This window comes from Aulostomus chinensis, chromosome 1 (genome assembly GCF_037954235.1).
Source record: "Aulostomus chinensis isolate RoL2024-O1b breed Wild chromosome 1, RoL_Achi_v1.0, whole genome shotgun sequence".
In the NCBI taxonomy this organism is placed as follows: domain Eukaryota; kingdom Metazoa; phylum Chordata; class Actinopteri; order Syngnathiformes; family Aulostomidae; genus Aulostomus; species Aulostomus chinensis.
Window position 1 is genome coordinate 58,215,124 of NC_141320.1, and position 15,000 is coordinate 58,230,123.

Genomic DNA, 15,000 nt, shown 5'->3' on the forward strand with positions numbered 1-15,000 from the left:
ACACACACGCACACACACACACATTGTTTGAATTGTAGAAACAGACGATATCCCGTGACTGTGTCGAGGAAACAATATTTGTTGACATAATTTTTCCCATTTTTTTGGGTGAAAACATCCCAATTTGCAGCATCCCAGTCCTCCTGAGATGGACTGAATTCTCAGAACCTTTCAAAGACCAGACTAATCGCTGTCCGTTGGTTGGAACCGGCTGTAATTTAGGAAGAGCAATCGAGTGCGGATGCAAAGAACCCGCTGCATTTACACAAACTGACTTTAACAGGACTCTTGATCTTCATCACCATCATCTCATATAAACCGCACACCTTTGTTATCAATAAATGTGTTTGATTTTCTGTTTTTTTTTGTTTCGCTACACTTCCCCGCTGACTTTAACCCCCATCGAAGTTGTGCAGCGCCATGCGAGAAACCACCAACACCGAACAGCCATCTAACGATCGATGAAGCCTCTGATAATCCAAAGCTTTCTCAATCTTCCCGACTCGTTTTTTTTTTCCCCCTCTCTCCTGACCGCACTGGTTCCTCTGCTCCTTAATGGGCGAGATGGCGGGTGCGTGTTTTGAAAGTCTGGCGGGACGGCCGTCCTGTAGGAGGTACGGCGAGGTCCCTTCGGTCCTGTGGTTAACGCCAAAAAAAAAAAAAAAGTCGTGCAAAGAGTTTCCTCACCCTTTTTCTCACTCCTCCTCACCCTCTCCATCCCCATTTGTCCCCATTGTGGTTAACAAATGAATGCAAAGCGCCGTCTTTATCTGTGTGTACGTGCGGAGCGTAGCCATTAGCGCCCCTTCTATTCTGTTTTTGTAAATTCCATCCGGCGACAGCCTTCTGATTTATTCATTGGCTCGTTTGGGACTCGCCGCGTCCCCGTGTGGTCGGCTTGAAGGTGTCTGATTGGCTAATTCTGCCGGGTCTTCCACTTTGATGATCCGTTCTCATGTTTTCCAGATTCTTTGAGGTTACTTAGCATGCAAACTCTCTCTGTCTCTGTCTGTCTGTCTGTCTCTCTCTCTCTCTCTCACACACACACACACACACACACAGAAAAGTCTAAAGCAACCAAAGCCTGGGGGTGTGTGTGAATGGCTGATTAGTTGATTGGAAGTCTCTTTGTTTTACTGTCAGACTTCATCACGGCCGTGGAGGACGGACATTGATTTTTGGCGCGGTCTGTAGAGTCGGTTCATGAATAACTGTGTTTCTGCAGAGCTCAACATCGGTTCCGGAGGTTAAAATCCCATCGGTATCCAACATGTTTGGGTTTTCTTACCCACCGTGATGTCATAACCCTCCAAACAAGCCTCGAAACTGTACGACTGACTAATATTTTCAAGGTTTGTATTGACATCGAGTTGGCTAACGAACGACAAAATAGCCACAAAATGCGGTTCTCATAACAAAACTGACCGCTGGATTCGGGAGTGTTGTTTGCAATGCCTTATGGGATGAGTAGTTCCTTGAGGTAGCAATATACGGAGCATTGGCTAGTAGCTTTTAAAATGTCCTGACTCTGGGTTTTGTAGTTCCTCTATTGTGGTTGCTGGAACAGGAGGAAGTAGGTCGTGACAAACGGTAATTTCCATCCTCCCGTGCATGTGAACTACAAGGTCAAAAAAATCTAAGATTATTTAGCAAAAATGCTAGACGTGAATGAGCAGCCGTCACTGCAGTAAAACCTTCAGGTACTTCCTGCTGTTTTACTCTTCAAAGTACTCTACTGTATACTTCGCGACCTCTCCTCTCTGATTTGCTCGGGCCCCTTCATGAATCTCCCTTCTGCGTGTCTACGGCGGAAGGGTTGACCGTGTCACGGGGCTGCCCTCGAACGTGCCCGTCTATAAACCAGCCGTGGCGGCGGTTTGAGGGCATGTGACAGGACTTCATTGAGACGAGGACAGAGGTGGAGAGTGAAGCCTTGTGATCGGTTGTGACATCTGGATTCGCTGTCCAGTCTGTAGTCTGTGTGTGTGTGTGTGTGTGTGTGTGTGTGTGTGTGTGTGTGTGTGTGTGTGTGTGTGTTCAAGTTAAAAGTTTCTGCTCTGATGCACCTGCTCAGCTATTCAAACTGCACTAAACACAGCCCGAGGCGATTCTATCTCCCTCTCTGTCTCTCCCCTTCTCTCTCTTTTTTTTGTCTCCGTCTCATTCGGCCTCTCCGTCTCTGTCAGACCTGCACACTTTTCTCTTTCTGTCTTCCTCCATTTTATTTCCATTTCCTAGTTGAAAGACTGACCCTTTAACCAATTTTGACTGTGTGCATGATTGAATAGATGCTCCCTTCTCTCTCCCTCTCTATCTGTCTCTCTCTCTCTCTCCCTCCCTCTCTGTCTCTCTCTCTCTCTCTCCCTCTCTCTCTGTCTCTCCCTCTCTCTCTCCTGTCCTTCATTTCTTGTGTCAGAAAATCAATTTTTAGTTTAGCAAGGAAAAGCCAGTCTTCTCTCATCACAGAAGCTGGCTGAATAATTCAACACACACACACACACACACACACACACACACACACACACACACACACACACACACACACACACACACACACACACACACACACAAAGCTTCCCCTTTGCAAGTTTATCAATTAAGAATTAACAAAAATCCTATGGAAGGTAAAGGGTTGAAGTCTACATTTTAATCTGGAATTCTTAATCCCGTGGGATTAAATCACGTGACCGAGTTTAACTGTTTCTTCCCCTTGTAGTTCGGTTCTGGCGTTCACTCGGACGCAGCCCTGCCCCTCCTGGTTCCTGTCTAGAACACGGCAGATGGCGTTCCGGGTCAGGTGGAGCTCTCAAGGCTCCCGGAGGTTCAAGTTGAGATCCCAAATGAAATCAAGAACAGCTCAGCATCTATCAGGTCTACGTCTATGATCCGGGCCTCGATGGATCGGTAAGATTCTCCAGGTGTTCCCGCCCCAGTGGCTGCGACCATTCCTGAGTCATTTATGACAAATTTAAGAAAAAGAGTAGCTTCTTTTCTTTTCTGCGCGATAGCAACGGTCTGGGACGCAGAAATACAACAGGATCGATTCATTGGCACAGGGAGCAAATCCTGGATTGAAGAAAAAAGAAAGGTGCTAATTAGCAACTTGTGTGGATCACAATGAAGGGGATGGAAGGCGTAGTCGGCAGAGATCCGGGGTTTAAACTTCTCCAACCGAAGGAGCCGGACGAAAGCGCCTCAAAACCTCCAGCAGAGGAACAACCTAGTTAGCACTTGAATCTTAATCTTGAGACTAATCCCAGGATTTGATGCTACACCAGTTAGCTGTTGGAAATGTGTGTTAGTATATAGAGTCTTGGAAGTGTGTGTGTGTGTGTGTGTGTGTGTGTGTGTGTGTGTGTGTGTGTGTGTGTGTGTGTGTACGTCTAACAGTAATATGGCAGTGTCTAAAAATAGGTGTGTACACGTGTGTGTGTGTGTGAACACACATCCTAACCATCCATGTTTATGTGTGTGTGCGTGTGCACGTGTGTCTAACAGTGATATTGTAGTGCCTAAATATAAGCGTGTACACCTTTGTGTGTGTGAACGCGCATGCTACCTATCCGCGTTTGCATTTATGCGTGTGTGTGCGTGCGTGTGTGTGTGTGTGTCATTTGGTGCTCCTGCTAACTGATCTGTCAGAAAATCAATTAATTACTTTTAAGCGGCAGTTAACTGCTACTGCACAATACACCCCATGAATAATAGAAGAGGTGTGTGTGCATATACTGTACGTACGCGTGCGTGCGTGCGTGCGTGCGTGTGTGTGTGTGTGTGTGTGTGTGTGTGTGTGTGAGACAGAATTGGCTGATCTGTTAACCAGAGACAATTACGAACTCCTGGCTGATCAATTGATGCGAGTGCTTCAGTACAAATCCACTGAGCGGCTGAAGTGTCTGATTGGTGTGATCCGGCTCCACGTCCCTGTACTCCACCTTTACGAACACACACCTGCCTCTCATAGAAGCACTTCAAGAAGAACTGACCCTTCCAAGTTGAATTCGTTTAGACTGACCGATAAAAGGGCTTGTTTTTGGGAAATAATTTGAGTAAAAGTTCAAATGTAACGATTTAACACGAGAACATCAAGTGTTTAAATCTGTTTTTTTTCCGTCTCGCTTTAAAAATAAAAAGCCTCTCTGACATCATATCTCGCATAAATAATCAGCACATGAAGACGAAGCGGCGACGGCCCGGTAATTTGTGTTGTTAACAGACACGTTTCACTTTTGCCGGTCCAGAAAATTGAAATGAAAATATAAACGAGTAAAAAAGGCAAGAGAAACCTATCGGTGAATGTTAGGCGTTGGGGATTCCGTCGAGTTTCCCAACTTTTCCTGGTGTGACGTCGTTTATGGTGAACAAACAGGTGGACGGTGATGAACGGAGAAGAGGTGTCGGAGGTGCTGTTGAAAAAACAGAGCTTTTTCTTTTTTCCTCCTGACTCCCTCTCTCCCTCTCTCTTAATCGATCCCTCACTCAGGGTGGCACTGTGTGTGTGTGTGTGTGTGTGTGTGTGTGTGTGTGTGTGTGTGTGCGCGTGTGTTTGAGTGTGTGTGTGTGGTATTGATCCCCGCCTTGCTATTGTCACTGGCCTCAGGGTGGTCTCAGCTCAGGGGACGGTGGGGACAGACAGCCGCTGGCAGGGAGAGAGGGAGAGTTAAAAAAGAGGGACAGACATCATCATTTCATTTTTCCGGCTTCATAGTTGATGACTAGAAATGAAAAACGACCTCTCGTGGGCTTCTTACTCCACGTTTTCCTCATTATTATTACTTTATACGGCAAAAACCTGTTTGAAAGTCACTTGAAAATCTTATAAGAGGCGCGTGCCTTAATTTTTCATCATCAAAACTCATACCGAAACAGGAAATAGAGGAAATGTCCCTTTTTGTCATGTTTTAACACTAAATTACGAGCTTTTCGCTGAAACTTGTCAATGCTTCCATACAAACAGCGCGACAAACGAACCTTTTAGCAATATATTGGCATCAACAGTCGACTCAAGTAGATTCACGCTAATGTGGTTTGACAACTCGGAGGGAAAAACCTCCTCCAAACTTTTTTTATGTTTAATTCCGAGTCGCGCGGCGACGCGACGCAGGATGGAAAAACATCCCTTTTTAATGAACTGAAAAAGAGGATTGGTTGTAATTTCTAACAATTTAGACAGAAGCTAAAACAGAGACGTGTCATTTCGACATTCCCGGTTCAAGTCTGCCGCACACAACTGACGCAAAAGGTTCTAATAACTACATCAACGCCGAACAAAGTGCATCGACTAAGTTTAGTGACACTTACGGTTGGAATCCAACTGGCAATGGAGGAATTAATAACTGGGATGATAAAAATGTGAAGGTTTTGTGCCGGTAAACCGATAAGATGTCACATGAGGAAGTACAACGAGACGTTGCCTGGTGTGTCATAACTGATCTGGATGCCGATTGGTCCAGAGCACAGGTGTTGTAGGGCAGACGGATCTCACCTAATATTGGGATCTCTCCTGCTGCCTCCTAACCGTCCTCTTACACACACACACACACACACACACACTTGAAAAAGCTAAGCTTTCATGGATTCGGTTTTGGCTTACTATAAAAACACACACGCACACCTCAGACAACCGCTGTGGCTCACCATAACCCAGTGACACACACACAGACGCAGTTGGTCTGAGGTTGAATGGCGACGCTTTTGAGGGTTACACTGAATTTTTTTTTTTTTACACACACACACACACACACACACACACACACACACACACACACACACACACACACACACACACACACAGGGAGTTCTGTGGTGTTGTCACCAGCCGAGGGACCTCAGGGAGAGACACTGTGGCGAGCTCAGTGTGTGTTTGTGTGTGTGTGTCCGTAGTGGTCACCTTGAGGTTTGGTGCTGCTTCTTCTTCTTCCTTTTTTTTTTTTTTCTCGTCATCTTTTTTTTTTTTTGTGCTTTAATCAACAGGCAGAAATGGTTCAGTGAGGTAGGACGCGATTAAATTCAAGTTTTTATATTCAGGGATTTCCAGGATGTCCAGTCCTTTAAAGGGTGGAAGAAGTATTTTGTAGTTTTTACACTCACGTAAAATGGCTGAGAGGAAATGCTTCATTTTTCAAAATAATATGTTTTTCAAGAATAAAGAGGACAGACACCAACACACACTGGGTTTGAGGGGAGTGACGTCAGTGGTTTGTGGTCATTCTGGTTGTAGTTTTTTTGAACTTGTGTGCAAAAGCTCTTTGTCTGTTTTCTCTGGTTGTGGAGCGCTAATTTCAACCATATTTGTGCTTTTTTTATGTTATAAAATGCAGGTTTAGGGACAAACTGAACAGACTCAAACTAAAAGATCAGTCAGGGGTTCAACTGGGAAAGAGAGTCTTCTGGAGCTCCTCTTGCAGGTTTCCGTATCACTTCCTCTGCTGTCGGGGTTGCCATGACAGCAGGCTAACTTTAGCTCGTTCGGCTAGTCCCTAAACTGTGTGATTGAGAGCTTCTGTTTGAAGGCAGAAAAAAAGGGGGGAAAAATAAAAGTAAAAAGATATTAGATATTATGAAGAAGAAAAAGAGAAAGAGCAATATCATTGTGCCAAAAATGCTAGTTTAGTTTAGTTTAGTTTTGTCCGTGCCACTGTCGGTGACGGGCTCCGTGTACGAGGACCTGCTCCCCCTGGGTGATTCACAGCCTATAAATCTTCTCTCACATCTTGCCACTTGTACCCATATGAATACATATATTTATAAAGATATAGAGATATAAATGTCTGACAATCTTCCAAAACATCCCTGTAAATTTACACGGCATTCTCGCCTTTACAAGACACGCTATCTAGTAGCTTTAGCTGCTAGGTGGTAGCGTTTCGTTAGCCGCGGGTGGAAAAATAAGCATCACTCAAATATGTGAAGTCAAACAGAAGTTCCAAATGGCAAAAAAAAAAAAAAAAAAAAAAAAAATGGGAGAGGATGAAAAAAAAAAGAGGGGAGACATGAAAAAGGGAGAAAAATCATTTGAGTAGCTAAATGAAATTAGCAGCTTTGAAGAGCCTGAGGGCAAAGTGGAGTCGTGTCCCCTGTGGCTACGCTTTAGAGAAGGAGGGAATGAATTAAGCTTGACTGGGTCCTCTCCTGCTTATCCACCTCTTCCTCTCTCTTCCTCACTTTTACTTGTTTTTACTAATATGTAGGGGAGTGATGGAGTGGGGTGGGGGTGTGTGTGTGTGTGTGTGTGGGGGGGGGGTCAATGAAGGGTATAAAAGCAGTTGAGGACAGGGTGAATTTCTCCATCCTGTTCTCTTTTTCGGGGTTAAATTCATAATTTCGGACAAACAAGACAAATTTTCCAAAGATGATATAAATGATTTCAGGTTTTTTTTCCTCTCTCGTCTCCATACATTTTCTTCCCTTTTTTTGTCTTTCTTGTCTTCTTCTTCTTATTTTTCATCCGACATCCTTTTCTCTTTTCCTCCTGGTGTTTTGTGGAAACTTGACTTCATCCGCCACATCAGCACCCCGGGATTGAAGCATGAACCCGGGGGCTTTCTCCAGCTCCAGCCCCTTGTCCTGGGCCATGTACCTGATGAGGAAAGGCCGGACGGGAGGTGGACTCTTTGGTAATTCTTCCGTAACGTCTCACTCGTTATGTTTGCCATCCAATATTTCCTATCGGCGCTGATTTCCCGTTTTTAATACGCTGAACTGACTGACCTTCACGTAATCGGTCTCCCCATTTATCCAAGTATCTACATTTATTTCTGTTTTTTTTACTCTAAGTTCTATTACTCGATACTCTATTTTGCGTGAGCACCAACTCTGATCCTGGTGTTGTGACCCGTACCCCTGAGAACGTTCTAGTACCGTAACCTCTGTGTAGTTCCATCTATTTATCAGATTTCAACATTTTTCACTTTGCCAGGTTTATTACTGTTCTAAGCTTAAAGGTTCTGCAGGAGCTCTGTGTTCCAGTAGATCGTTTTGGAGGTGTTTGGAGAGTCCTGCAGATCAAGGGTTCCGTACGGCGTTACGGTGGAACCATTCAAGGTTCTGACACGGTTCTGTAACAGTCCATAAAAGATTTTCTGTCTTGTGACATTAAGGCATTGACTTAATCACACATCATATTTTGTTCTTCTTTAAAGCCAAATTCCTTGTAAGATATCATGGGACGATATCTTCAAGACATACAAAGCATTCAGAAACACACAACCATACAATTTCTAGATCCACGTCCTGGTTCTCAGACTACTTTTTTTGGGTGGGTGGGGGTGGGGGGGGGGGGGGTATTTTCCATTCGTAAAATATTAGCAAATAATTCCAGCGATGACAAATGATTCATGCTGCTGTTGATGATATGAATCGATATCAATAGATTTGAAAAGCAATTATGAGTGCGTATTGATTATGGATCAGAGGACAGCGAGCAGCTCGCGTTACCGGCCAGCCAGAGGGAAAAGTTAGCCGGGCGAAATCTAACTCCTCGCCCTCTTTTCACACCCTTTTCTTTCTCTCCCCTGTTCAGTATTTTTATCCGATAAAATACTGCATCTTGTGGTTTCAAATCGGCAAATTGGTCAAAAATAATAATAAAAAAAACCCAAACAGATTGTGGTCATTTTACTGCGCGTGACTGATAAATTTAGGCAAATTCATTCACTGAATGAGCTTCTGACTTCATAAACTAGGTTATAGAAGTACTACTGCTGTTTTAACATACTGGTCTTGTACTAAGACAAGTACTGCATTCCCGTGTATACATATATTTGGGCTCCTAGGCAACAGTGGGGAAAAAAAAATCTAAAATAAAACCCAATAGGCAGTACCTGAAAGTAAGAATGAGCACAACTAGGCCGATATCAAGGAAGTGAAAAATAGATCTTTCTGAGAGCAAATCACGCCCGGTCCACCCCGGGGCGAGACGCGAGAGGAGGCGTTTACATTTTTCATCATCCCCCCTTTGGCTACGGGAGGATGGACGCAGAGCCAGACTGGCGTTTTCTCAAAACTCCTCCGACAGCAGCTGGGAGGCGAACAAGATGTTGATTTAACTCAAATAAACCGAAGTGACTCAACACAAACTAGCTCTGATACCCGGAGAGCGCCAACGACGTTCGTAGACCGCGCAACCGATAACGTTTACGAGCGTTGAGGGTGGGATTGCGCCGTATTTCACTTTTCAAAACCCATCAATCAGAACTGCCACTGTCTTTTTGGTCTTTGAAATCGACAAATCATTTCAAGGTGAGTCATCGTCCCTTATTTTTTCTGGATTTATTCGGATTCACCAACCGAAAGACCAAATTCAAGCGCCCGATATTCGTAAACTTTAAGTCTTTTTCTTCCCCTTCGTCGAATTCGGTTTCTGGCATTCAGTTCCGCGCAGAAAAAGGGGGTGGAGTTTTATCCGCGTCCTTGACAACAGAACATTCGAGCGCATCAAACGGTAAAGCTGGAAATCCCAGACATTTCAATCCAATCGGACCTGTTTACAAAGTGCTGATAATTTCAGGAATGTTTGATTCGTAACCGTTTTGAGCTCGCGCTGAATCGTTGGGATGGAACAACGCTGCATTTTAATAACTGGAGAAATTCAAAGAATCATTCATTCCCATCAATCGTTTCGTGTTCGTCAATATTTGCTCCCAAGAATTTTTAATCTGAATGAGGAACAACAAGCTAAAGATTAAAGCCATGAGCAGGAATTAATCAGATTATTGTTTTTAACTCATTACTGCCTTTCATATTCATCATTCCAACCAATATGTTGCTTTATCGAAATTACATTTTTCTATTTAAAGCTTGACTGGGTCATGCAGCAATTACGCCGAGTCGCAGACAGAAATACGACGAGGAAGTTTTACTGGGAAAAAAAAAAAAAATCATTAAAAAAAAAAAACACACAAAACAAAAAAAGAAACAAAGAAAAAAAACAGAATGAAAATGATTGAAATCTGTTATCGATACTACAACACCTGCAAACTTTGGCATCCAGGTGGTAGAGCTTTCTGTTGTTTTCATGTTCCTGGAAATTTAAAGTCAAGACGCGGGAGGAGTTCAAAGCTGAATATCGACTGATTCGTCAAATTGAAGTAAAATAAAGTTATATTTTGATTGCTACACTTGGTCATAAATGAAAGAAAATGTGTTAAAAATCTTTTATTTATTTTTTTTTAAGACGGCCTCGAGTGTTTCTGTGAGTGATGGGCTGCTGTTGAGAGGCAGGACTGGAGGAGTCCTATGATGTAGATCACCTACTGCCCCCTATCGGCTGTATTCAGTGCTGACAGCCTTGTTTGGATGTATTTGCTCTCTGAGAACTCACAACAAAAGTACAGGTATTTAATTTTGATGAGGGAAATCGGTGAATTTCAAAGGATTGAAGAAAAAAATAATGACTAAAGATACAAAACTTGGATTAATACACGATTAATTGTTTTATTCTTTGTTATATTGTAGTTTAACCTTCTACCAACGAGCACCGCCTGCTACTACGTCACGTACCTTCACGTATTCCGTCAGGTTTTGGCGTTTTTTGAAGGATGCAGCCTTTCAGTCGCATCTCCAAAGTAAAGAGGGAGAGCTCCCCCTGGACTCGGCCCCGCCCTCCTCCCCGTTAGCCCCGCCCACTCCCGGACGGACCCGACGCTGATTGGCTGGCGCTCTTCCCCTGCTTGCCGGCGGCGAACGTCTCCATTAGCGGAGATAAAAATGCAAATCTGCCGGCAGGAGCCTGCCACTGTAAGCGGAGATACGTCCACTCAGGGTGGGAGAGGGAGACGCGCGGCCGCCCGTGCAGGTTTTAGCGACAAAACCCAGAAATATCACAAGTTTTGAAGGTTGAAGTGCAGCTTTTCCGACCTCTTTTTCATCCTTTTTATATCTTTTTTTTTTTTTTTTTTTAATATTATTACGCCCCGCGTGGACGGCGGTAGCGGAAGCGTGGAGGAAAGTCCATCTCAAACTCAACCGCTGACTTTTTCCTTTTGTTGTTGTTGTTGTTGTTGTTTTTGTTTTTAATGGAGAACAAGAGACAAAGTGGAAATTGTTCCCGGAGAACATTTGTTGGTATTTTTACACGCTGAATCCGGAAGAAAGAGAGAGAGAGAGAGAAAGGGAGAGAGAGAGAGAGAGAGAGAGAGCGTCGCGGTAAATGCTCCGTGTAAACCGCACCGTTCCCGTGAAGAATCTGGAGGTTTGATCGTGGAAGTATCTAGAAGACGCACTGAAACGCACAAATGGTGTTTCTGTGGGACGCGAAATACGGTACATTTCTCCATTTACGTATATTCATCAACATATTTACGCTTTTATCAGGCTGTAATACCGAGTGCCGGTGGTGCAGGAGGAGATTATACCTTCATTTTTTATTATTAAGGTGCGTGTCTATGGAAAAAAAAAAAATCATTATTGGGTATAAACCAACCCTACGGAGTCTGAGCGGCCAGTTTTACTACATTGACGCAGTATTTGAATTAGTTGAATTCAGTTTTACCTCATCTTTGCTCGTGGGGCTCAGTGCGCTCATAATGTCCGAAATTAAAAATAAAATACACGTTTTATTCGGGAGGTTGTCAACCTTGTGAGGTCATCAAACGTACAAAAACAAAACAAAACAAGGATCCTTATGGGATTTGTTTGACATGTATTGAATTAAAATATAGTTTTCATTCATGTAGGATATGATTTAGCTTATGCTATATATATATATATATATATATATATATATATATATATATATATATATTTAAATTAATTTCTACAGTGACGAGATCTATTTGAACTTATAAAGTTGTATTAAACCACTTTTTTTTTTTAAATGCCCATGAAACTAATTCAGAAACTACAAGTTGCAACTTTCTGCAGTTCCATTTGATAGACTTTCTTTTACACGGTGCGACAACAAATAATGATAACAATAAAAGAAAAAAACAAAACACCAATGGCGTTTAAAGGTCACTTCACCTCGCACGCGCAGCTGCAGAAAGTTGTGAACGTTCGCGCCTGCGGTGCAGGACCAGCACATCCGTCTGCTTCCCGAGGAAAAAAAAATTCAAACCTCAGAGTGATTCAACCAACACCATCTTACTTGGATAAACCCCGGACACGCGTGATGTGTCAGGAAGTGTTGCGTTACTTAGCTGTGGATTTTTTTTTTTAACTTTTTGCATTTCTCTTCGTCTTTTTTATTTTTTTTTAGCAAATGAGGTCATGTGCGTTGCTCACAATTGTTCCGCAAGTTGCTCATTTTGGGGAAAAAACAGAAGAAGGGAGGGGGGCTGCAGAGATGTTACTGTTGTCATCTGTTGTGATTACACACGCTGGTATTTCTATGTGTGTGTGTGTGTGTGTGTGTGTGTGTGTGTGTGTGTGTGAGACGAGGCTGGTTGTCATCATCATCGTCCCCCTGTGACCTTTTCAGTAGGGTGTCATCTATTTTCACCAGGAAAGGCGGGACATGATCGATATTTCTTCTTCTTTTTTTTTTTTAGCGATTAAAGTTGATAATTATTGGTCGGTTTAATGTTTTTCAGTTTGGTGACAGGAAGTGTAACTTTTACTGATGTCTCCTCCTCTGTTCACGTCCAGATCCAGCCCCCGGCCGGCGGTACACTCCCCCGTCCACCACCCTCACCCCGGGTGGGAAGATGGCCGACTCCCTGCCCCTGGGTGCCCAGGAAGCCGGAGGCGGTGCTGCTCTGGTGGGAAAATTGCGCATGGCTGACCGTGGCATGGTGGAGGTACAATAATATTCCTTATTTTATTTATATATATATATATATATATATATATATACACACACATATACATATATATCTAACAGAATGCACAGTTTGGTTTTGACGGACAGCTGTGATGGTTTTGCAGGTGATCTCAGATCATCCAGGTGAGCTGATGAAGACGGACAGCCCCAACTTCCTCTGCTCAGTGCTGCCCACACACTGGCGATGTAACAAGACCCTGCCCATCGCCTTCAAGGTTCGTACGCCAACACCAACACGGATCGCCCTCCATTGGCAGAAACGGCGTAAACACAGTACAGAGGGGGCCGTATAGTTCAGAAGTGCCACAAAATGACCACCGAAACATGAAAACATCCCACGAATAAACTGTTAAACAGTACCTTCTACTTAACCCACAGCTCCTGCAGAAGTGTGTGTGTGTGTGTGTGTGAGGCGCTTTGAACACTGCTAATGATCCCACCCTTTTTCCTTATTTTAAGTAAGACTGTTTTATTTGAGGTTTCGTAAAAGAGATGAGTGTATAAACGTGTAATAAACGTGTAGTTACAGGGTAAATACACATTTATTACATGACCACAGTATTACATGTTTACGACAGGTCCTAGCACACAAAGACATTGAAAGTACTTCGACAACGCACAGTATTTGTTAAAACAGCTGTCCAGCTGTGGACATATTTAATTATTTATTCATATTTTTACAAGAACACTTTACAAACTATTCATTTGAGATCCGGTAACACATCAACAGCAAACGGGTCAATTCATAATTCATAAAGGAAAAAAAAGTATTCAGGTATGTTCAATAAAATCTCATCTGAGGTCAGTTGATCATCTGTTATAATGAATGACAAAGCAGATCATGAGAATTGCCCTGCTTCGCTAGCTCGCTAACCGTTGCTAGCCGATCACCGGCGCTCTCGTGTCAGAGGCATCTCGGTTGTAGGTTTTCTGCTCGTGTCGCATCAAAGGGTTAATTTTTTTTTTTCCCAGTGTATTCCGTCATGTATCGATATGTGTAGATGGCTTTCCTGCACTTTGAGAGAAAATGCATTTGTGGAAAAGCAGCTTTTAGCAACAGAACACATAACAGATTGATTTACCGAGGTTTATGCATTAGCGTTCACACATGCGCGAGCGCGCGTGTGTGTGTGTGTGTGTGTGTGTTTGGTGCATTATGGAGCGTCATGAGCGGATGTCACTGGCCTCTTACTGACAATGGATGATTGTTATTATGCGCACATACACTGCACACACACACAAACACACATTTCATCGACACTTCTGTACATGATGATTCACGTTATGACAGTGCAGACGCACATACTGATACCTAGGGTAGGAACAACTTACACACACACACACACATATGTACAGCCATACCTCAACCAAACAGTACTTTTTGCCTTTCAAGTACCCACAAACAGATGTCTTGAGCTTACAAGTACATCTTTTCCCTCCTGTATGACTTATTTGCGAATGCAGGAAGAGTCGGCCATGTTTATTTAGCTTGATGCTAATGAAGACTCGCTTGGTTCTACCCCCTTTATTTTTCCATATAAGTTCCCACTTTTGCTTTGCAGCTTGTGGTGTAAATTGTAACTTCAACTTCTCAATCATTTATTTCAGTGAACACGCCGACTTTTTTGGGAAAATCTGCCGATTTGCGATCCTCTCCAAAATGCTAATTAGCTTAGCACAGTGAATGGAAGGGGATGGGCTGCGTGGCATTAAAAATTAGACCGCACTTTTCTCCAAACTGGTTTTAGCCTGCATGAATAGAACTACAGCTGTGGCTACTATTTGCTTTGAAAAAAAAACGATATTAAACTGTGGGATATTGGAAGTCCCTCATCGGAAACAAAGGTAGTGGTAGTGATTTGGCGCAGCACCTCAAAACGTCCGCCAACAAAACAAAATGTTGAGTTTTGTTGCGACTAGACGAGTAACCGCTGCTACTAATGATGGTGGTTTACTTGTGGACAAACTAAAATCCTGAACCTTGAATCTGTTTCAACCAGAGTACAATGAGGGGGAACTACATGTTTTGGAGGCTGAGCGGGGAACACAGAGGTATGCTAACTTGCCCATTCACTACCACTCATAGCTCGCAGTTCCGTTAGCAGTTTGGGAGGAGACACATAAATGACTCAGGGCAGACAATTTTGATGAATTTTGTGTACTCTGAGGTTATGTAACGCAACAATATTTGGTTATTTTGGCTAAATAATGTAGCTGACAGTCTGTGAGATCAGAGGCAA

The 15,000-nt window shown here is 43.3% G+C and overlaps 1 protein-coding gene and 1 long non-coding RNA gene across 3 annotated transcripts in view; both read left to right on the forward strand.

Moving 5' to 3' along the window:
- Positions 1-2,858, forward strand: part of LOC147272434 (uncharacterized) — a 23,353-nt gene extending 20,495 nt beyond the window's left edge. Inside the window, exon 4 of the long non-coding RNA XR_015115886.1 lies at positions 2,717-2,858. This is a non-coding gene — a long non-coding RNA (uncharacterized LOC147272434). The remainder of the gene's footprint in view (positions 1-2,716) is intronic.
- A 4,516-nt stretch (positions 2,859-7,374) lies between these two features.
- runx1 (RUNX family transcription factor 1) overlaps positions 7,375-15,000 on the forward strand; it is a 17,668-nt gene continuing 10,042 nt past the window's right edge. Inside the window, exons 1-3 of one of the 2 annotated variants that reach the window (XM_086217012.1) lie at positions 7,375-7,616; positions 12,586-12,737; positions 12,865-12,975. In XM_086217012.1, coding sequence (XP_086073138.1) covers positions 7,529-7,616; positions 12,586-12,737; positions 12,865-12,975 — 351 coding nt within the window. In that variant the 5' untranslated portion in view covers positions 7,375-7,528. Of the gene's footprint in view, positions 7,617-10,757; positions 11,263-12,585; positions 12,738-12,864; positions 12,976-15,000 lie in introns of those variants that run through there. The other variant, XM_086216933.1, reaches the window with a different exon arrangement.